This window comes from Anopheles stephensi, chromosome 3 (genome assembly GCF_013141755.1).
Source record: "Anopheles stephensi strain Indian chromosome 3, UCI_ANSTEP_V1.0, whole genome shotgun sequence".
Classification (NCBI taxonomy): domain Eukaryota; kingdom Metazoa; phylum Arthropoda; class Insecta; order Diptera; family Culicidae; genus Anopheles; species Anopheles stephensi.
The window spans coordinates 8,979,009-9,003,718 of NC_050203.1; the positions used below are offsets into that span (position 1 = coordinate 8,979,009).

At 44.5% G+C, this 24,710-nt stretch overlaps 1 protein-coding gene across 5 annotated transcripts in view; it reads left to right on the forward strand.

The window, feature by feature from the left end:
- The window catches only part of LOC118513007 (protein bric-a-brac 1-like), a 135,887-nt gene that overhangs the window by 104,294 nt on the left and 6,883 nt on the right, over window positions 1–24,710 (forward strand). For all 5 annotated transcript variants that reach the window (XM_036058271.1, XM_036058272.1, XM_036058276.1 and 2 more), the window contains exon 4: window positions 24,279–24,688. In XM_036058271.1, the coding sequence (XP_035914164.1) occupies window positions 24,279–24,688 (410 nt within the window). The remainder of the gene's footprint in view (window positions 1–24,278; window positions 24,689–24,710) is intronic.

Below are 24,710 nucleotides of genomic sequence, written 5' to 3' on the forward strand. Positions count from 1 at the left end.
CGTGGTTGGTTGGATGTTCCTGGGTCAGCATTTTCCGTCGCTCGGTACGATGTCTACCGTCCACGAAAGGGTTTGATATGGAGGGGAGAATAGGAAACGTTACTGTGTAGAAAGCGTTATTCTACAACGGCATCAAGTGATACATAGCACAAGCTACACACCCGACGATGGATATCGAGTTTAGTCTCGCAGTAATCGAATCTAACGATGGTGTAGTGGTTAATGTTGCAATATTTCTCATACAACACACCCCAACGGCAGGTTTGCTCTTGCAAGGAAACTGCGGCATGCAAGGATGCAATAGAAACCAGCTGAACTGTTGGTTCAATTTTATTTATATGGAATTTGGAAAATATTTTCAAATTTCTTTGAAAATCGAATAAAGACGCGTAGTTTTCCCAGCCCAAAGCTTCACAAGAAAAAAATATTCCAACTCGAACCATTTTTCCTTTCTGATATCCTTCGATGCACACGGACAGCTCCGATCCGAACTAATCTTCCTACGGGAAGCGTTACGAAGAACCAAACCAGATTGAAACACTCCAAAAAAAAAAATGTGCGTAACGAACAGAAGGTTACATTTTCCGTTTTTTTCTTGTCACTTTCCATGTGACCGCTTTGTACTTCCATTATGTGCATCCTTCCGGTACGCTGCATCTTAATTGCTATTTCCTTACGCACCGAACCAAACGGCGAGTGCAAGGAAGAATGACGTCGACTCGTCGTCCTTGGCTGCAGCGTACACACGAAATGGGGTTGGGCTGACAGACTCAGCCCACCGTTCAGCTCGTGTTTCGGCTCGCTGGTGCAGGTGCAGGCATCTGCGATAGAACCACCCGGAAAGGTTAACAACGCACCATCACACCATGCTCAGGGATGCTTCCGGATGACGGAGAGGCATCAGAGTAGACAACCCGGCAGCGAAAAAAAAACACAACAAGCTCTTCAACCGTTACATAACACCATCCTGACCACGCACGCACGCACGCATCAGGAGTCGGACACATTTCACTTACAGCGTTTACCAGGACAGGGTTGTTCCTAGGGCTTGCTTTTCGTCCTTTTCCGATTGAAATGACGTAACGTGTAAATAGGGTTTCCATAGTTTTCCCTTCCGTTGTTACATTCCATCTCGCTCAAGCACACAGAAACCGTGTGGATTCTGCCCTGATCAGTCGCTGCATTTGAGGCAAAAAAAGGGATTTACCGAGACGCGGCTTCACAGCGTGCTGCACCCTCGTGTGTGTGCGTAATCCGGAAAATGCAAAGACAGAAGAAAAAAAAAGTGGGCACGAGAAAATGTAAAACCTTTTGCACATATTTGCATCTTTTAGTTTTTGCGTGTTGTGACACCAGGTCTAACGCAGGATGGTTAGGTGCGTAACGCCACAAAAAGCAATGTCACCGGCACGGAGAACTAAAATGTCTCCGTCGGCGTGAAGGCAGCTGTCTATCGGTACAGGATTTTAGATCTTTTTTTGTGGATCGTTTTGGTACTTTGCTGCTCCAAAAAAAATTGGATGTGTTGTGCTAGACGTTTATTAAAAATTTAAGTCACTTTATATGAAACAGAAAGCGCACGAGTTTTAAATTGTCATTTTCTACTTTTTTGTATTTTATTTATTTTTATCTCTTTTACAGTAATTTTTCTTTTGCATTCAACTATTTCTATTGCTTCGAACGTACCTCTAAGAAATGTTTATACATTCCTGTTCTTGCTTCTTCCATGTTCATTTGTAGTAAATTAAAAAGAATTGTTGGTTGGTGTGTTATTACATTTTTCTCGATTTTAATTTACGATTTTTTTTAAATTGCGCTTCCTTTCCTAACAATAGCAATAATTAATTGCAAAGTGCCCCCTCTACCAAACAATAAATCGAGAGAGCCGAGTGAAAAAACACACACACACACACAATCCCGAATCAAAATGGAACATTTGTTAAATAACAAAACTTTTGCTCCCGAGGACGTTGATTCTTGATTTTTCCTCTTTTTTTGTTTTTCTCTTCCCCGTCTCATCACCTCTTTTGCTACTTGCCTCCTTCTACCACGAAAAAAAAACACCAATTCCAGTACCAAAAAGGCAAATAAAATAACAAAAAATACACTGCGAACTCAAAACTCATTTAGCCATCCCGACCACCGCGGGTGTAGATGATTTTCGATTTTTCCGCGCGGGACCGGGTTTTCGCGCGAACAGCACCCGCGCCGTGTGCAGCTATTGCTTTGCCCGGTGGTATGATTTTTGGTTGTTAATTTTTGCCATCATTTTTTAAGCAAAGGGAGAACAATTAAAACATCCGCGAGTGGGTGAGGTTGAGTGGTGTGGTGCAGCACCATTTTAGGAGAGCGAACAAGAGGAAAAACGCTAAATGGAAGAAAGGAAGAGAGAATAGGCTTGTAAGAAAAGGCAGGTTAAAAATATTATTTAAAAAAAACTGGGGACCTGCAATAAATATTTGATTAATTAGATTTTTTCCTCACCCGCTTCCCCTCAAGACTTCCCTTCCCACCCTCTCTGTCCACCCAAGCCAATATTCTCCGAGTGGCGTTTCGGGACAATTCTTGTACTGCACTGGGAATGAGCATTTTCCTTCCGCGATTTTCATCCCCTTTTTCCACCTTGTTTTTCCTTTCCGTTTTCTCCTTCTATTTGTTAACAGTTTATGTCTGTGTGTGTGTGTGTGTGTGTGTGTGTGTGTGTGTGTGTGTGTGCTTGTGTACTTTTGTCCACGAATTGTTCCACTATGATTTGCTCGCTGCGTCGGATTCGAATTTTTTACATCCACCAAACGGAACGCGCCACGGGAATAATTTCGAGTGCCTCACACACAGCAACAGCAATGAACGAACCAGGAAAAAAAAAGAAATTAAACAAATCTTCCCTTTTTATGGGCGAAAATTCGTTGAGGTGGCGCACACTTTTGCAGGTTTAAAATGTACTTGCTCCAGCCAAAATGATCCTAAAGTTCAGCGGGAAAAAAACGAAAGAGAGAGAGAGAGAGGCAGAGAGAGAATTGGAATGAGAAGAAAATAAAAATTAGAACAAACCTTCGCGCGGAATTTCCTTTCCGCTCACAATCACCGAAGCCTCCAAGCCGGCAAAGCTTTTCATGCAAAACAATATATAATATTACCTCTCCCCCAGAGGAGCAGGAAGTACGGCGAGGAGCTGGGGAGCTAACAAGGGGAAAAAAATCAGCCCCGAAAAGGAAAAAAAAAACACACGAGACGAGGATGGAGAATTACCTCCCCCCATTCTTCGCCCCGTTCACCCGGTGTACAAGTGGTCGTGCAGAAGTGATGCTGGAGAATGATGATTATGATGGGTTTTTATTTTCTATTTTTTGCGATGAGATGACGCTTGGGGAGTCAAATCTCAAAGAGGGGAAGAGGAGGCAAAGGAAGCCAGGGGGGGGGGGTACACGGTCGGTGGGCACATTGTATCGGTATCACGATTCCGCGTAGCCCGGTTTCATTATGTTTAATTTATTGATTGAGTTTGTGTTCAGCTCATTTCGTGGATACGAGCTTATACACACTCACCAATGAAAATAAGGGATGAATGGGTGGTGGTGGAGATGGCGGGATGCAATATTTTTATTCCTATTTCGGTATGGCGTCTTCTGTTCGGTTCCTTGGTGATTTGTTGTTCGACTAATGCAGCGAATAATTCCACGCTTCGAAGCGAAGGTAAGAGAGGGTTTTGTGTGCATTGTTGAAGCAATTATTCGATCTTTTGCTCAACTTAACAACTTGTATAAGGCTTGGAAAAATTAAAGATACTTCAATGTCTATTAAGCTGTACTTAATTTAAAGAGCAAATAATTTTAAACGCACTTTACAAAACCCCTACACCACAAACGCATTTAATGCAGCAGAGATTGGAAATGCATCTCCCACCAGCCTACAGTTGCAGTGGCTGGACGGCCGACCGGACTCACCCAGGCCGGTTGCGATAAATGAAATAAACATCCAATTGGAAATGCAAATGAGCTGGAAAATGATATAAATTAAATTTTCCGAACTGATTTATTCACTCACTTCCGTCAACGAGCGCGCGAGGCCGAATGCCGGCCACGGCGTGTGAAGCCCCTCACGGTGATGATGATGATGATGATGGTGTGTTTTTATTTTGTCACTTTGAATTTACATCCTTGTGCTCAGCAGCAGTGACCGGTAGAGCGGTTGAAGCCATTCCTAGGAGACGGTGAAACCCTGCCCAGCGGCCGGCAATTAAGCGGTGACATTCAAGTGACAAGTTGCAGTCACTTTGACGCGAGTGGGTTTTTTTTTATCCTGCTAGTGGAATAGCCAGTATGATTTTCTTAAAATTTGAATAAGTTTAATTAATTTCATTAAGAAACATTAAATTCATAAATTAAAAACGAAATCTCTTTCGGCATTTTCCTCGCAAGCTAGATTCACATTTTCCCGAAGCACATTATTAAAAACACATCAGACAATAAACATTTTCCTATTGTTTTTCTTCATTCCCACCTCCATCCCACCCCCATCCCATTAACACCTTCCACAAATAATGGCGCGAAAAACGAAAATGCATACTGACCTCGTCGTCGTCTTCGGCGTTCTGTGCCACTACAAAAGGAAAGCAGTTTTCCATCGTTCTGCATCCAGCACCACACACACACACACATATACAAAGGCTCTAACTAAGATCCCCTTTTTCTCCCCCATTTACCTCCCTTTTCCTCCCTCCTTCCTCCCTCCCCAGGTGGTGATATATATTTGTAATATATTTTTCATCATTTTCTTTTATGTTCCGCGCCCGCCATCGGTTTTGTTCTTTTTTTTTTTTTGTTTCGCCCGCTTCAGTGCCGCGACTGTATTCAAAATTATTTTCTTGTAAACAACCCACCGTTCGGCAAACACATCCGTTCGAACTGCCGAATGTGTGCCGCCGCCGCCGCCGCCGTCGTCATCGCCCTCCACCGCCACCGTTGGGGAAAAGTTTAAAAGAATGGAGCGAAACGGGGGAAAACATAAGTAAAACTTTGCCATATTCCTATGGGTCGCCAGTGTCGGGTGCTCGGCTTCATTGTCCGAGGTTGGCGGCAAGATTCGTTTGTTTCACGTAAATAATACACACACACACACACTTGCTCATAATAGCACGCACACACACATACACGCCTACGTTAAAATGCATCCGTGTATATAAATTTTACACTTGTTCTTTCGGGCGCGCGCTACCTCACACACCGTGGCTTAAGCTGACGTCTGCTTGTGGTGCGGGGGGGTTGGAGTGGAGTTTTCCGCGTATTTTTCACATATTTCCACATGATTTTTCCTTTCGTTCACCCTTTCCCGAACCCGACAATGACTTGCCCACGTGTTTATCTTTTTGTTCTCACTTTCCTCTTTTCACGTGGGGTGTTTAGGGGTAGATCGAAGGGGGGTGGAAAGGGATGTGGGGTAATATTTTTCCATCCCAAAAAATGGCTACCCCTTTTTCCATGGTTGTGTCGGTCCGATTCCGTCTTCAAGTAGCGAGCCGATTCAAGTTATTTTCGGTCCTAGTTTTTCCGGGCCTTTATTTTCGTCACCAAGCCAGTCAACTCCCCGTTCCACCCCTTTCGATTCGAGTTTTCCAAGGACTCTTTACCGATTAGACGTGCAGCATAAAAGGAAAAGCAGGAAAAGTGACTTTTTTTCTGTCTCATATTTTTACGCTTCACTCTCATTGTCTTGGCTGCTATTGCCTTGGTTGTCGCCTTGTGTTTTTCTCCTGTCGCCGTCTCCAGTACGCCGCTGTGTGTGTGCGTGTGTGTTTCATTTCTTTTGCGCTTGCCATCTCTTTCTTTATTTTTAATTTTTCTTTTGTCCAGCCCAGCCTCCCATCCGCTTGCCCCGGATCCGGGCGGCCCCGTAACCGACCGAAGAAGAAAAGGCCTTGTGCGACTTTAACTTTGATGTAACACGCGGCAGAGTAATTATTTACATTCATTCCTCAGCTCCCTCCTCTTTTCTGTCCTGCTGCCACTCGCTTCCATCAATTGTCATTTCAAAATTACTTTCATCTCGTTTCACCGGCCGTTTTCTTCTGCCCTTCTGCTGTGGCTGTTGACTTTGGTCTTCTGAAGAAATTTCACTCCATCCCGGCATCGCACCGCGGGTATTTCTCATTCGCCATCCAGCATCCGTTAGTTACACTTATGCTTGTGCCACCCGTTTTCCATCATCACCACCACCCTCCCCCGCCTGAGTGCTTTTTCCACCTCCCTCCCCTGCACACACACACACACGATCATAATGATCGTCTCCGACGAGCCGACGTGTTATGTTTTTTCACGTATTGTTCAAGGTGTAACAAGACCACCTGCCTTACCCCCCCCCCCCCTCCCCCCCTCCGCAATGCTTCTCCTTCCCGCCACAATTCACATCCCAATCGTTTTACCTTTTCAATATATATGCATTTTTGTTTCGCTACATCCACGACAATGCACTCACTCACACGCTTGCTGCACGCAAATCCCTTCCCGATGACAACGGTCGGATGGTCGGAGTTTGGTGAACTTTTTCTCACTTTACCGACAGACCCGACATGAACCGGCCTCACGTCTCCTCCTCTCCCTCTCTCTCTCTTCCGGTCGCCCCGAACGACAGTTTTCATTTTGCTGCAAAGATGGTTAAGCATGATAGTACGGGCACAATGATATGGCACAACACAGCGAGCAAAATGAGAGCAGCACAAGGAAAAATAGCACATTTCTACCATTTGTGCTGTAATGTTGTGTGATGTTGGAATTACATCTTCACGTCGTTTGCTTGTCGGAGGTTTTGTAACATTGTCTTGCCGTGTGCTCCAGATAAGTTAATGTTTCAATCGGTTACCTCCTCTTGCATCTTCATGCGCTTATTTGAATGGTTCTCCACGACACTACGACTGTCTGTTAAACGCAGAAGAAATTTTAATGCTTTATTTTTCAAAATATTTCTAATCACACCATACATAATCCCTATCGATTTGGTTCTCTCCGATGAAAAAGAAATTCCCTTTCAGAAGACTTATTTCTCTCTGCTTCTTAAATCTTAACCAATGTCCTCGGATTGCTCCCTTAATTTACACCACGATTTCCACTGCCTGATTTGTGCCCCGACGATTTGTACCCAGCCCAACGATCCCGGAACGGCATCCATTTCATTTAAATTTTTCATTTTTCATTAATCAATTATTAATATTAAGTCTTGTGCACTTTCTTCCACTTTCTTTCGCTTTCTTTCCTCGTTTTTTTTACATTTTTCTAACAACATCGACCCGGTGAAAGAAATGTTTACGATTTTTATTTTCTACCAGGAGATGAAAAAACAGGGGGATGAAAATTGGGTGGAATGGAAATCTCCTGCCCCCGATGAGAACCTCTTTCGTTTTTTTCTGTTGTTGCTGTTTTTCCAGCGAAACCATTGCAACCATGGGTGCCCCGGGGAAAGTTTTTCCCTTTTCTGCACATTATTTGTTCTCGGCGTCGTGGACAAGTTTTTTGTTCCTGTCCGCTCTGTCCTGTTCTTGATGGTCAGTGCTCGAACTCTCTTTCTCTCTCACTCTCTTTTGTAGATATTTTATTTCATTTTGAGCTTTCCTTGTGTTACCTACTCAAGATTAACCTTTACTGTTTTACACGACACCCGCTTCGTTCGACATTTCTTTTACCTTTCACTTTGTTCTTGCCTCTTTTTTTTTGTTCTACCTTCTTTTTGGTTTTCATTTTCACTTTTCCTATATAATAAATCTATGTACGTTTTATTTAATACTCTATTTACCAACTTTCCATCAGCGTAAAGATTTTGTACCAATTTTTCTTTTCGCACTTTTTGCTCTCTCTCTCTCTCTCTCTCTCTCTCTCTTTTGCGAGCGCACTGTTTGTTCTTCGCCCCGTCCATGCTCCATCGTTGGGTTGGCTGCTCCATTTTTACATTTACTTTTAATTAAATATTAATGAAAATTAAAATGAACCAAAACAGGCGGAAAGTGATGAATGTTTAAGTGAAATGGAAGGAAGGCTCTCGCTCGCTCGCTTGCCTGTTCGCAACTGCCAGCTTCGTCATCGTCACTACCGGCTTGGGCGGGTGGATAGGAGGGAGGAGGGTGGAAGAGGGTAAAAACCAAGTGGCGACCTTCACCCAGCACCCAGTTTGCTGCAACCCTTTCGCCCCGTCGAAGGGTGTAATTTTTCATTTTTATTTCAATTCCGGTCGGTACTTTGTTTTGCGCTGCTTGATATTCTCGACCGCGTTAGTTGAAGACCTTAAACTTACCAACAGAAACACACACTCAAACACTCGTACACACACACACACACACAAACTCATTCAGGCAAGGAAATAAAAATAGAGGAGAGCAAATCGTTCGAACACAAATAATTACCCACAATCGAATGTGCCGATTGATTCATTTGTCAAGTAATTAACTTTTTCTTTCCTTCTCTCCCAACCACGGTGCGAATCGTTTTGCCAAAAGCTCAGAAATCCTCGGGAATGGATTGTTTTCAATCAATGTATGTTCTATTTGTTTCCTTTCGCCCGGCCTGCCGATAGTAAGGCCGTTACAAGTAAATCGACTTCATGACCCAAGGCAGTCCGCGAACAAATCACCCGCGTGTAATTAGTGCATAAGGATATGAAGGGTTTTAATTGATTTTCCAATAGTGTTCCCTGCCTGCTTGCTCCCACCCCCCCAAGTTCACCCACCCACCCTTTCGGCTGCCCTTTCGTGGTGAGCAAGATTGGAGCCGAGCCATCAAATGCACACGCGATCGAAACATTTGCCACAATTAATGGTGGTAAATATTCCAGTGCGGGCTCGTGTCGGTAAGCATTTATGAGCAAACCGCTCCCGTAAAATGTGCATTTGTTTTTGTGGTTGTGGGTCTTTCAAATCGATTCAAAGTCTATTTTTAACGCCCGTCTCATAAAATACTCATCGAAACTGATTCGTGTTGTCAAACCTATCGTCTATTCTTCCGGAATAATATTGATTGGCGATCGGCAGCCGAATGATTAGACGTGTGTAAAATTTGAAAAAGCCCCTTATTACGAGTGGAATAGAGAAAAGTGTTTAAGCTCCAGAAATAGCGCCCTTAACATCAATACCAATGTGTTAACGCTCTGGGAAACACACCTTTACACCTGTATCGCTTTGATACGCATACCTACCACAAGCTTGAAGATCACCTTTTACACCTTTGGTAATTAAATTTTTCCCACTACTGCTCCATTTGTTAAAACAAATTCAACCTGCAAACCAAACTTTATCCCTTTTGTGCAGCAAAAAAAACCCCAACATTCCACCTGTTTTGTTCGATTGTTTATCGTGCAAAATAAATCACCCGATCAAACGAAACCTCTGTTATTTCTGTGTCGTTTACATCTGTTAGGGGCGATCGGGATTTTGGGGTTCTTTTTCTTGTTGCTGCTGTTGTTGTTGTTGTTATTGGCTACATAAAAACAACGGCCCAACACATTTCCGTTTGATCACCGAACACGGTGGTGGCCACCCCGAACCCCACCCAACGATCAATGCTCCTTTGATCGTGTGCTGCTCGCCCATGAAGTTCTGAAAATCTGACGAAACCGATCGAGACCGACGCGGTTGATGATGATGATTGCGATTCATGCGATCGATGTGTCGATCATTGAATGGTCCTCGACGGGCGAGGGAAGAACAAAAAACCATTCACCCACTCTCGATCGCAGAACGGTTAGCCATAGTGAGAGCTCTTACATTAATAAAATGGAAAGCATTCATTCGAAGGACGCTCAACGCCAATGCAACATATTGGCGATGGGCGAAGGAATTACAAACGAAGAAAAAAAAACGGCGAACAGCATCTTAAACAAATATCATACCCGGCCCGTGTATCGGTTGAATTTGTTTGGCTTAAAAATTTCAACATTTATCTCAAGTTGTTGCCGCCATTAACCGTTCCGTCGTTTTACTTTGAAGATCGGAGGTGATTGTTTTCCTGCTCGAGCGATTTGAAGTGGTGGGCGATTTTCGATTCGCATTCCAGCTGATGGTGGTTTGTGTGCTTTTATTTATTTAATTATTATTAATACGTTTTATTTAAATGAGTTCGCCTTTGCGAGGTTAGGTTAAGAAGGAGATCTGGATCGCCAAAAGGGAACGAACGGAGACAATTAAATATGCATCAACCGAGTTAATACACATTAATAAAATATGAGATAAATGTGGTTATTTTTATACATTTGGAATATTCCACCCTTGGAAAGCCCAAGCCTCTTTTGCAGGAGAGTTCGCGGACCTGGTTTGCGAAATGACTCTCCTCGCGAGCACTCGGAACGTTGCGCTCGCGATAGTGTAAAATTATTATTTCTCCTTATTTATGATAGCAATAAGAGCAATAATAATAACAACAAACGATCATATATTTGGCTTTATGCTTTTCTTCCATTACCCGGTGGCGAACCTGCCCGGTCGACTCTCTCAACCGGTCCGGCTTCTACTTCCAGCCTCTTGAGTCTCTCCCTGTGTGTGTGTGTGTGAGTGGATGTGTTGTTTTACTTTTTTGCTATATGTGTAGAAGGGGAAGTTTAGTGGGGAAGAGGGTTGCTAAGCTGGCCCAAAAATTTATATTTTTGCGTTGCCGTTTCCATAAGATCTGTTGCCTCATCAGCCGCTCGACAGATCCATGTTGCCATGTGCGATCTCGTTTCACTTACTCTTTCATTTTATTAAGCAGTCATTAACCTCCACGACGATTCAAAATCGCGCACAGAAACAGGGGAAGAAGAAGAATGGAGGAAGAAGAGCAGGAGGGAAAACAACAACAAGATTATTATAAAAATACCATACCAAACATTCGAAACGGCAAAAAGAAGCGATGGGGGAACACCATCGCCACTCGGCCTAAGTAGAAACAGCATCGAAATCATCTGTGCCGTCTCCTCCCGCATCTGCATGGAGCTGAACACACACTGAAACTCCCCGAAGGGTAATGAGCATCGTGGTATATTTATTTCTATCTGTTAGAGATTACCGAAGCATTAACGATATAGCGCTTAATTGCAAACGCGCAAACAAATGTGCGTTCCAATGTGCAATGTGCGGTTCGGCAGGAGGGTGAAGGGGTGGCGAGTGGTAAGAGGTTGGCATTACCTATGCGTGAGGTTAAAATTTTCAAAGAACACCAAAAAAAAGCTATCGTTTTCATGAAAACGAGACACACACACGCACATCGATAACCAGAGCTGTGGGATGGGTATCATAAAACAAGATGATTTTTGGGGGCTCGTTATGATAATACTCGCAGGAGGGAAATTCGAGTGAAGCGGATGGTGAGGATCATGATGCTGGCGGCACCCACCCGGTGATGATGGATAAATGAAGGAGTAAAAAAGCTTTTACCACCCACCATCCTCCGGGGGTGGTACCGCCCGCCACACCGGTCTTGCGTCCGTGCAATGCTACTCTCATTACGATCTCGGCTAGCACGGAGCTGTTGGTGAGGATCGTCTAGTGTCACGATATGGGTTGTAGTGGAGCACTTGAAATGTTCATTTCTTATATCCTACAAGCGTTTAATGTCGGTTTTGGTGCGGACAGCAAGGGTGACCAATCTAGGGCACGGCCATTCGAATTACTTTGTGTCTTTAATGTACGCATTAAGCGTAAGTAGGTGTTGGAATACTATTTTTAATGCAATGACCCAGTCCCCTTAGTGGAGCTTGACAACATCTGACTGTGGTTTCTGTTGTATCGGATCAGTTGCAGTCGACGTAGTATAACAATTAGTATTGAAGATTTCAAAACCTCAGCAAAGAAATTGAATTAGAAGCACTTTTCGGCTATAGACGTTCCCAAATGCATTGCTTGTTCTCCTTTCAGCAGAGGCTACAAAACCCGTAAAAAGCATTCAAAGTTCGTGCAGAATTTCTGAGATCTTATGTACAGAGATCTTTCTATGTCAGACAATCACTCAAATGAAGAAAAATTAGCTGGACAATTGTCCATGTTGTCCAGGTCCTTCCGATTTCATGGATGGCGAGTCCTACTTGACTTAACGACTATTGGAACTCTAAGTAATATTTAACCTCCTGATGGAAATTGGCGTCTTCATCAAGAATAATCATATGGAGTATCAATATCAGACTTATGGTTGAACTTGTTAACGAGCTCATTTTCCCCTGTGAACATTCTTCAACAAAGAACTATATCAGTTTTAGGACCTAAACCTTTATAGGAACCTTTTAAAAAATTTTATTGAGATGGTGTGTTAGACCCCTGTTTGTCGTCTAAGCAGATGCAGGATCAAAAATGCAGTCTTGAAGAGATTTTTGAAATTGAGTTATTTCTTGGTATCATCTCTATTCTACAAACAAGATACCCTTCCAAAATAGCTTTTTTTTAAATCCAGACTTCTCTTCCCCAAATTTAAATTCAAAACCTCGCCCTAACCAAATCCATACAGCCGCTCAAGCCATCAAGCTACAATGCATCACACGGCCTATCGCTGATGCTATTGCTATAAATGCACATTCAGTTTACATGTTTAATGCCCATCAAACACACTTCCAGCTCTCGAAACGAAAAAATCACGTACGTGACCAAGCTAACTGCTAGATGATGATTAGGATCGTCGTCGTTCAACTCGCTGCTGCTGATAACACCACAACCCGCGAATGACCCTGCAGCAACGCAGTACAAACCGGCCAACAATAATAAACCGAACCAAGTGACCAAGCAACTGGCCAGAGCTATAAATAATAACTATTTGCAATTAATTTGCTACACGTGATCTATTTGTAGGTCCGCCCGGCCTCTTCAACCCTCCTGTACCGCAGCTAACGGATAAGCGGTTGTCCCAACGTGCACTCTGATTACTAGTTGCGTCGTCTTTTAGCTGCGATCGCTTCGGTGCTGTAGCTGCTTACGATTTTGTTTTTTGTTTCAAAACGCATCATTGGGTTTCGGTACGATCGTATTAACCTTCTTCCCGTTTTATTCCGGATTGGAAAATATTTAACCTGTGACGTAATCGTCAACCGATCAACCGAGCACCCGAGGGCCACTGCGCCGCCCGGACAGTGTAATGAAATTTAAATATCGTTTAACGACGGCACTTTCCAGCGGTTGTTTAAACATTAACCGCACCGTGCATAGATGGGGATGATGAAAATATCATTTACAGATGCTCCCTCCCCGGGACGACGGTACGCCAGCCACACGCTGATGAAGATCGGGGTGGAATATGCCGTGGAATATTTATTACCACTGTTCACAACAAATAAAACCGGGGGTTGTGAAAAGTTGAAAAGGAAGTGATCGTAACACACTTTTCTTCTTCCCTTCCTGTGCTTGTGTGTACGTGTGAGAAGGTCGTCTCCCCGTTGGAAGCATACGAGCGGGCGCGGGAGTTGCGCATGAGCTTGAGGAAAAATGTGAGAAATTACTGGCCACCCTGAGGAGCCAGCCAGCGCGGGCCTCAGGTCGCTCGCTCGCTCGATTAGTTACGTGAAGGTTTTTGCCGTTGTCTACTCCGCATTGTGGTTGTTTTTATTTATCTCGTCTTTTCATATGCTCACCTCCCACTCTCTTTCTTCTGCAACCCCCCTTCCACCCCATGGATGAGTGTTCATTTAACGATAATTGCTATATTGTTTATTATATGTAATTTAGTGAACGAAAAAGATAGCAGCAGCACAACCGATCGGAGCGTGATAGGAAGTGTAAAGTGAAGTGACTTTCGGGCGTTGGTGCTAGTGCTTGGCCCGGCTGGCACACATTCCACCCCGTATGGGTATGTGTTGGTTGTTCAAATATGACACATTTGCGCTTAGAAACACTCACACACACACGCACACAAGAGCGGTTAGGTAAAATAAGAGAAAAAAGACACACTAAAGGAACGTCATAAAGATAGGCAAAGAAACGCGATGACTTTGGCGGCTTGGACTCGTAAATGTTTGCCGCCCCATTCCCCACAAAAGGGGGGGGTGAAACCATGAGGGGAACCGAGGGGAGGTACGGTCCTGTTTTAGGCAATCTTTCTAAAAGCGGCAAAATTAAATGGTAAACAACATATAAACAATCCACGATGACGAAGCGCGAGAAACTCTGCCCCTACGGGGAAGACACAATGGAAGCGCGTTAGAAGAAAAGCTCGCCCTACCTCCTGGGGTGGGGTAATTTTCCACCCTCCGAAACGACTCCCCCTTTTGTCGTGTTTTTTTGCTGGATGCTGAAAACTGCATCACCTGCAACTGAAAGGGCTGGTGTAGTTGCAGCGGCTTGCCGACGGCTTCCTGATGGGCGTAAGTGAGCCCATACCACTGCATTGACTTATTTCACAATAGTACAGCACACAAAAACAAGGCGTCACAAATGTGACACCACGCACCATATATGTGCGTGTGTGTGTGTGTGTGTGCTAGGTGTTTGTGGTTCATCCCCTTTCGAGCGATGGCGAGATGGATGCCGCCCAAACCACGTGGCCGATGATGAATTTTTATTCATGCTTTTAATGAGTAATGGTGGTGTGAAGATAAAAGAAACCGTTTTATTTTCCTGCCTTGCTGCCTTCCCTCGTTACATAGTCCCCGTTAACGCCTTCACGAGAAGGTACCTGTAATATCTCTTTCTTACCAGCAAAGCCCTTTGGTAAGGTAAGCCTAACACACGGCGAAGTATTCTCCGGGGTTTTGTGTCTTAAATTTCAACGTCTTTAAGATGACCCTTCTTACTCCATGTCGTGCACTGATGAACCTTGCTTTATTGCTTCGTTTACATAAAAAAGGCCGGCACGGTAGAAATTGAACGGACCGCACGCACAATCGTGCCTCAAACATTCGCGCAATATGTTTGCTGACAGTTACATAAACATACAAGATGTTTCTTTGTCTGATTATTACATTTGCTCGCAGTTTTTTTGTTGCCATTTCCACCCTCCCTCGCCCTCTCTGTCTCTCCCTCTGTCCACCCTTCCACACACAAATGAGGATCATCCCTGGTCTGATGATGACTTCAAAGGTAAGAGATGCGTGTATGGAATGGAAAACCTGATTCGTGAGCACAGTACCATATGATGCCGACGACGAGTGATGATGAAACCAGGCCGGGGCAAAGGCACTCGGTAAAAGAAGTTGAAATTGGAGCACCATTTTCCGGTGTTATGGAAATGGAAATGGTTTTGACGCGATAGTGGAACAGATTACCTTCCTTTCAGCCTGGGGAATCTTCATGGGCGAATTAAGCGAAGTAGTTACTTGCACCCGCTTTAAGCCGGTTTTTGTAAACGGTTTCTCTATATTTAAAATAAAAAATACGGTCAACATGTAACTCTATAAAAAAAATTACTCACTCAAAAAACAATTACCCTGCACCGCCAAAGAACAAACACTGACAGCCGTAATCGACACTAAATCCACCATAATTTCCCACTTGTTGCATCGTGCTGTCGAAAGTGCAGCACGCGTGTCCTGAAAACGCTGCAACAACAGCAACAACACCAACAAAAAAACCACCACCCCCAAAAACATCTCTCCCTCTTGGCATGCACTCTCCCCTCTCCCCGGAGGCAACCCAAACGTGCCGTCGGTATGTAAATGATTATCCGATAATCGTATCAATCCACACGTCCCCCTGGGTTCCGTGATCCCCAAAACGGCATCGGGAGGAGAGAAAGCGAGAGAAATTGCCAGTCGGTCAGCATAGCTTTCCCTTCCACCATACCCCCTTTCTTCGCACCCCTTTCAACCCACCGACATAGCGCGTAAAGGGGGTAAAGGCAACAGCGATGGATAAACAACAGCAACAAAAAAACAACGGAGAGGAAAAATCGCCAACACAAACCTCCCACCCTGGGAGGCTGCTGAGTGTGAAAACGTAAACGCACAGTCAAATAAACACCCACTCCCTCCCCACCAAGGGTTGGAGCCATCCCACCCAGCCACTCCACCCACCAAGGTGGCCACAGATTGTGGCACAAATTATGATGCAACTTCGGTGGAAAACGTGCGAAACGTGCTGTGCAGATTTTTGTGTTTTTCCACACACACATGCATGTGAGGGTGCATATTTGTCGAAGTGCATCAATGCACTCCCCTTGTACCCTTTTTTGTGGGGGGGAGTTGGTTGAGGGGTGGGGTTGGTTGGGATGCAAATTGAATGAAATCATGCCACGTGCCCACGGCCACCGCGAGTTGATGCTGCCGACGCGATTTATGAGGTTACGGGGCAAAATTCACACACACACACACTGGTGTTCATCCCCATCCTTCGAATAAACATGGTGTCCACACGGCCCACACCACCAGATGTGGTGCAAAGGTACACACACGGCCAAACTCTCTTTTCGACAAAAAAAAGTGACAGAATCATTGCGAAACTGGTCAACGCGGGTGAATTGGGACTACCTTTACCCGTAATTGCTGCAGCTTCCACCCACTGGATGCGGAGGGAGACGGGGAGGCAATTTTGGGAACTCAGGCACACAAACACATCCACTGGAGTATCCGACACCACATCATACACCACAAGAATGCACCTCATACTCCAGGCTCACCGGCAGTAGATTTAGTTGGATAGAATTTGGGGAGCAATTTTTGGAGGCTCAGTGAATGAAAGGGTGTTAAAGTTCACTGCAAACAACCCACTTGCAGTTGTCCAACGGTTGATTTTATCGGTGTTAATTTTAGATGCGTGCTACCTTCTGTCATTTAAAGCGAACGAATTTACGATTCCTAATTAAGCTCGACTGTTTAAGCCATCCCGAAATACAATGTCCTTGAATGATGATTCTGGATGCCTTTTTGCCAGTTAGTCCACTCTACCTGGGAATTTCATGTGCCTGGAACAAATCAATCCTCACAGCCACACTCCAATTAACTCGCCCGGCTTTCAGAAAATGGGTCACAGCTTTCAACCTGTTGCTGTGTGGCTCATCAACCGCAAATTGAAATTGGACCACTTTGTGGTTGACGATTCTACCGCCTCTTCAAGGTTTTCTCCAATCATTTTCAATCAATTTAAAGACGATTATTATTAAAGAGGTAAACCCTTTCACCACAATTTGTAACACAAATTGATCTATCTCGCCATCAATGTCCCCGGACTTGGCGGACTCTACCGATGAAAGCTCAGAACAGATCGATTGCTAAAACACCATGGTAAAGTTGACAACTTTTTTGGTGTGTGTGTACCCATCGAAAAACACTCCACGCGTGAAGTGAGCTTCCAGGAAAACGAACTGGACGATTTGTGCCATACCTCGTGCGTTCTTTTTTATGGACAGGAAAATCCAAAAGTCAACTTCTATTTCGTCCAGCTGCAATAAAAGCTACGCGACCTGCGCTAAAAGAGATGTAAATGTTTCACTCGCTCCCTCGCTTTTTTGTATGTGCTGCAAACAACAAGCTTTCAACACCGCAAACACGCCAGCTAACAACACAACCCGAGCTGGTGTCGTTCGCGGTTACAAGCGGTATTTTCGATAAATTCCACCCGATACCGGGACGTCCTGGGTCCTCGGCACTAGAGTAGGCTCCGTTTGCAACTATCTGTCGGCCGAACGAGATCGATGGTTCACACCGATGAAGTCGCGATAGATCGAAGTGCATGTGCCTTTGACACATAGGCCAACACACATCACCATCGAAAAGCCGCTGAACGTGTCGTCGGCGTCGTCGTCAGCGTGCTATGTATTCAAATTCCTTCACTCTGTCTCGCACATTGGATCAACATTTTTGGCTGAAGCACCGTCCGTTACCTAACGGCACGATACGGTGCAAGTGCATTCAAGTGCAAGTGGCCGAAGCTAAACACACAACAGCACGAGAGAGCAAAAAAACAGCTACATGACCACGGCCAATTGGTCATTCGGTTGTTTGGGCTTGATTTAGCCGTCGAATTGGGCACCAATTAAAAAGATTTGTCCTTTTTGTTTGCCAAATAGTTCCGCATCTGCGTGAAGAGAGTGTGACCACCCGACGTCAAACTATGAGCTGAAGTTGATATGACTTATCTATTGCAATAGGGTAACTTTAACTAAAAATGAATGTGAATACCTCGCTTATGAGCGGTAGATGAACATCAGGATGAGCTCTTTAGATGAAGCTCTCAGAAGATTAAATAACAATATGTATGATACCAGCGAGTTGTCGCGACCCCCAATTTTCCAACACAACAATTCTTAAAAATCCCTTAAAAAATCGAATTCCAATTCGGGACCCCAAATGAACACCGACGATTCCTGAACCGATAGCGTTACATCGCCACCTCACTTGTCGCCGCTACCCCGGGGCTTAAAATGCATGGATCATACATTGCAAGCCTAATTGCACACTGACAGCTCGTGTGCTACTGTGGCAACTTGCGGATTCCACCAAACCGAAATCTAATCTGCCATCATTTAATTTATTTTAGTCAATAGACACTCACACCACCGATTCTGGTGCGAGGGCTTCTTGCGTGTAGGGCACGTGCCACACGCTCGCCCGAGCCTTCCACAATATGGCCGGGTGCGTAAATGAATAATGGGGCACGCAAAGCTGGGAGGAAGCCCACTGCTACCACTGACAGCAGCTCACACCGGGAAGCGCGCTAACATGTGTTGCCTGTCACTCGCAATTCATTCCCGGGGTACAACGGTTCGTTGACGTTGAAGACTGTGTGTGTGTTTTTTTTTTTATTCTGCTGTGAGTGGTCTCGTGAAGCACCTAGCACCTCGTACTACTAGGGCTTTCGGAACGGTCCGGTGCACTGCTTGTAAACACACACACAAAAAAACCTTAATAAAGCTACTAGCTAAACGGTAGCAAGCTTACTATGTCAGAGCGATGGGCGTCCCCAGCGAAGTTTTGCGCCGTTCTTCTGCAAGCTGTCTTTCCACCATGGATAATCAATCACTCGAGCGGTGCATCGCGGTTACACCCGGTTCCGCTGGTTAGCGAACAACAACGAAGAGAGAAACAGAGAGAGAGAGAGAGAGAGAGAGAGAGAGAGAGAGAGAATGATTCAGCTGATGATCGAGCAATCGGAACGGAAAACTGCATCAGACAAAAACGGCAACAAGAGACGAACCCCCGTCGGTCTGTTCGTCTGTTCGCTCGTACGGATAGCAGGAAGCTTGATAATATGATACCCTGACAAAGAAAGGAATGTCAAGAGGAAGAACGGGGGAGGGGCATCAACCACCCATCACCCATCAACCGACCCACTCACCCACTCGATGGATGGCATCGAATGCCGTTCGAGTTTCCTTCCCTAGAGGACACAACAACAGCCGCACACAAAGTAACATTGTCATTACTATATTCATAATATTAATTATTTACGACATTCTGCACGCAATATTTATTTACCCCCAGCCCGGCTGAGTATCGTTTGAAAGCCATTCGTTCGTACAACTGTGTTTCCATTCTCTTTCAATTGCATGGAGCGGGTTGCCGCTACCTTACGACCCTACGTAACACGGTTACCCAGCCTCCCTCCCTCTCCCAGACCTTTCCCCGGTACTTACCGACACTCACGCGAAACGCTAACTTATGAAAGAAAAATAGAAACACACAATGCAAACCCTACCGAAGCCCTTTTGCACGCACGCACGGTAACCACACATCGAGTAACGGTGGTGGTCGGTAGCGTGGAAAACACATGTGGAGGACGGTGCGAGGGTCCACCACCGAACCGATTGCACCACGGAACCGTACCCGATATAGTACCTACATACCTGCGGGCTCATTTTGTGGTCAGTTTGTGAATATGAATGGGAGAACCGAAACCGGATGGTGACGTTAGCTCCCCGGTAGCGCCGGGTAATGCCGAAAGCCTTACAGGGCGCTTGTTTTATTATTTCTTCGTGTTTTAGTGCGGCTTTCGTCGATTCTAAGCTGGCTTCAAGTTTGCATCTCGTGTTGAATAAAATAAAATTACATCATCACGGTGCAAACACTTTTTGTGTGCTGCAGCCATACCGTCGACCTGAAAGAGATAATGAATGCCTTCTAATGCCTCAATTTGTCTATACGGAGGCTTGTTGGATGTCTGTTGGGGTGTCGATGCATTTTGCATCGTTTAATGCAACCGGCAGTAGATGGTTGAATGGTTGAAGGGATTTGTAAGGCGTCTATATGTGTGTGTTGGTGTGTGTTGTATTGCCACATCAAACGGCTGAAATATGACAAGTGTTTGAAATTGGTTTAGAGTAAGCAATTGCTACGAGGCCAAGGTAACGATCGTTCTGGTGGTTGGCGTTGTATGAGCTATTTTAATTTAAATGTTAATTAATCTCCCGATCACACCTAGTAGACTAGTTTGCTAGTTTACACTAGATCAGGGGCCTTCAAACTTTTACAGTGCAAGGAACGCACTGACATCTACTATATGGTATTTATGATCAGTCGAAGATAGTCAAGGGAATTCGGTGATCGAAGCCAGAAAGGAAGGGCAAAAACTTCCCAATGTAGTAGAGCCAAAGATGAAGAAGTGGCAGATGGAGTAGAAAAGCTCAGAGTCTCTGTAAGCCAACAAATAAATTAACCACCGAGTTAGGTTAGGTTCCGGGACAATTATTGTCACCTGTTTTCAACGAAGAATAGGTAATATTTGTCTTAATATTTAGAAATATTCAACGGTTTCGGAATCCCATCCGGACAGTTTGCCTCGTAGTTAGAAAACCAACCAACCGACGACCTTGCAGCTCGTTAGGCTAATAAGTGAGGGTATTTCGAATTATTTACCAAGTCCCTGTGGACCGCACTTAGCCTGCAACGATGTACAGACGCGATTATTTTCCAAATCGATTACAGATTCTCTGAGACAATCTTTTTCAGTGGAAAAGAATTTAAAATCACTGAAAGTTAATATTCCCTTCATCCTATTTTTCATCTTGGAATGTACAACCTCGTGAGGCCTTGACCTGTCATGTCTAGGATCCTTGACTTAATTTTACCCGTAGCTGGATGGTCAAACTTGCAGCGCTGCCAAGCTATATGATTCAATTAATTAAATAAGCCCTAAGATAACTTTAAACCCTAGACTAGGCTAGAGTGGCCATTCAACTCATGGATTAACGATCAATCGAGATCTCAAATCAATATTACGATTAATCTAGACTAGGCTTGATGATAAAAACGCGTTTATAAAATCTTTTTTTCTGATCATGACCAACGATCTTACGTCAGTAAATATTTTATATTTAAATAAAGCTATTTTTAACCTTCCGTGTATGGTTAACCTGTTCATCTTCTCCGCTTAAACTTGTTCATGCCTTTTAACATACCATTCACAACACGAGGTATGCTACTACCCTTCCCTCCCTCCCCCACCCAAACCCCATCCATCTCAATGATGAGGATCACCCAGCGGACCAGCCGGCCGGCCCCACACGGCATGACCCTGAAAAAAAACAACAGTGCTTGATCAAAAGCTGGCTGCATTGTGCATTGCACAATGTAGCAATTAGAGATAATAATTGATTACAGTTGAAGGAATATAAATAATGTCGAGAGAAATGATGCGATGCATCCATCTTCGTGCCGATGCGCAAACCGAAAAGCGATACAGAAGAAGCGAAACAAAAAAAGATCCCCCGCTCCAGCCAAGATCAAAAATGCAGCGTACACATCCCACCGTGTAGCATTCGGAAACAAGTGGTGTTTGTTGCATTTTTCTTTCCTTGCGCATTTTCTACTTGCGGGCGCTTTTCGGGCCGCGCCAAGGGAGCGCGTGGAAGAAAAGCAACATTTAATGATCGTACGGTTGGGGGTTGAAAATTGAAACCTCTTGGTAACAAAGGAAGGAGGTGGTGGGAGGGGGGGGCACCGTGTGGGGCAAGGAAAAGTGTGCAGCGAACGTGGCTGCTAATGGGAGAAGCTTTACATCATTCACTCACTCACTCATCGGCGTCCGTATCGACGGTAGCGCCTCACGATGCGATGACAGCACATTGGAAGGTGTTTTGTACGTGTTTGATCATTTTTTGTGCCTTTGGCTTTTTGTTTTGCTTATTCGCACTTCAAAAAGCCAAAGCTTAGTTTGGTTGGGCAGGTTGTAGTTGTTGGTGGATTTTTTTCCCACCACGTCAATAAGCGATGGCTAATTATTGACTTTACATGGCTGCACGGTTACACGATCAGGGGAGGAATAAAAGAGAATAAGGTTATGAGAAGCTTATCATAGCTGAATTCTTTTATGGCTAGAAGTTAAATAATCAAAGTAAAGAAAGTTATAAAGAATAAAATAAAAATCATAATAATTTGATCAAGACGCTTCAACGACATCACACATACTAGGATGAAGATCCTTCTGATCCCTCATCTTCTCGAACGCGGTTAAGAGATGATTTTTTGGGACATAGTCCATGTTTCTGGCTTAAGCAGTCCGTTGGCTTAAGCGTTAAAGAAACCGATCTTTCCAAGACAGATCCAATGATCAAATTCTATCCGTACGAAGGACTGACTATCAAGCTATGGGTAAAATAATATCATAGAGAGCCAGAAACGGCAGACTTAGACTTCTCGATGTTGTATATCCAAAGAGAAGAAGAAGTCCATGTCTGAAGGGTGTATGCGACTACTAAAACTTAAAATATTCTAGACAGTCCCAGCATCGTTCGTCGCCGGGCTATTTGAGTCCACCGACATCTGTGATATCTGTTCACTCGAACCGATCTTCGAAGCCAACATCGATGGTATGGTGTTCAACTGCCAAAAATAAATCCTCTATAAGCTATCGAACAGTGAGTAATATTCATAAAGCTGGGTGAGAAAGTGAGAGGTGAGGTGAGAGACATGCATGGCGAGTTCGTTTGCCGGAAAACAGTCATCCAGTTTTCCTAGTAGCAAGACATCACTGATCGGAATACTGATTGTCTGACTGTTTGGCATTAAATAGTGAAGTCATGAACTATATATCAGCGAAGGTGTATAAAAGCCAAACCAAAGTGAAGTAATCAAGAGATAAAATTAAGGAATTAAATATTATTCAAAACCTATGACTCACGTCTAGCAACACTCAATCGTAGCCTGCAACTAGAACACCCAATCACTGACCGCAGAATGCAACTCGTAGCTGCTAACCGTCCTTCAACGATGGTTTTTGCGGTTTCAGCCATCGTTTATCGTTCCCCCGTTCTGGGAAAGGGAAATAGTTTGACAGACCGCGAGTCTCCGAGAATAAACATTTAATCCTCCACACACGGACGGACGGAGCATGCAAAAGATCGGTCAATATTGGGCCGTTTTTTTTTTGTTTTTTGCTCTCCAACACAATTTAACACATCGCATTTGGCCTTACGAATTTGACCGGCCGCAAACTGCTCACCAGTGTCTTGTTTTATTGTGAATTTTAAATCACACTGCTTTATGATTCCCGGCACCGTGCGAACCCGGCAAGCGCCGGCAAGTCACCACGAACGCACCACACTTTACGAGCAAAAGAAAATTGTCCAGCTTTTTTCAGTGAGGCCAACCAAAAAAAGCCCATTGCATACGGAAAAGCGGAAAACCCGAAAAAAGACCGCTTTTCTATAATGCAGCATGCGGCAACACAATGGAGCCAAACAATAACCCTACCCTGCCACACGTGACAACACACAACCACACACCCGGTCACTTTATGTTGACCGGCCACCGCCACCCGGCAAAGCATAAAGCCCTCGCTTCCCCAGGTTCCGGCAGGCCAATATTTCGAGCGATTATAATTTCATGACTTTAATTCGGCTAATGTGTCAAAAGCACGGTCACTTAAGGCTGCGGGCCGAGCGCTTTTCGCTCAAACGGATTGACGGGCGTACCAGGCGAATTGTTCGGCTCAATCAATTGTTTTATTCATTCATTATCCATTTTGAGCGTGATTCGTTGGTCTTTTTTTTTTGTGCGGTTATCTTTTCTTTGCTCTATTTGTTTTTGAAGGTAAATTTATTGTTTCTGACAGACGATTGAGTTTCATTTTTGTTCTTATTGGATTTTACTCTTCACTTTTTTCATCTCGTGAATCTTTTGCTTCATTCTTCATGCATTTCGGTGGTTCATTTTGGTATAATTAATTTCTGTCAGGTCTGCTGTTTCAGCTTTCAGTCTCTTTTTAACAGTTCCAGATTAATTGATTGTAATGATATGTTTCACTCAATTTGGAGGACATTTTACATTCATTTTTAACAACTTGATTGATCCCATATAACATAGCAATGAAAAGAAACTTCAAAGTCGCATAACGTGTCCCTTTGCGTCCCCTTTCATGTCTCCCTATCGGTGCCAACTTCTTGTCTAATTGTACGTCTATTTCTTCTTCGCCCCAACAGCAGAAAGTTACCAATATCAGCTCCAGTCCATGTGGCAGAAGTGCTGGAACAGCCAGAATCTGATCCACCATCTGCGCTTTCGCGAGCGAGGTCCACTAAAATCCTGGCGCCCGGAAACGATGGCCGAAGCAATCTTTAGCGTGCTGAAGGAAGGATTATCACTGTCCCAGGCGGCCCGAAAGTATGACATCCCGTATCCAACGTTCGTGCTGTACGCGAACCGTGTCCACAACATGCTGGGACCGTCGATCGACGGTGGTACCGATCTGAGGCCGAAGGGACGTGGGCGACCGCAGCGCATTCTGCTGGGCATTTGGCCCGACGATCACATCAAGGGTGTCATCAAGAGTGTCGTCTTTCGCGATGCCAAAGAGATGAAGGAGGAGCCCATGATGTACGGAAGACACTCTGTAAGTAGCCGTTCGTGTAGTG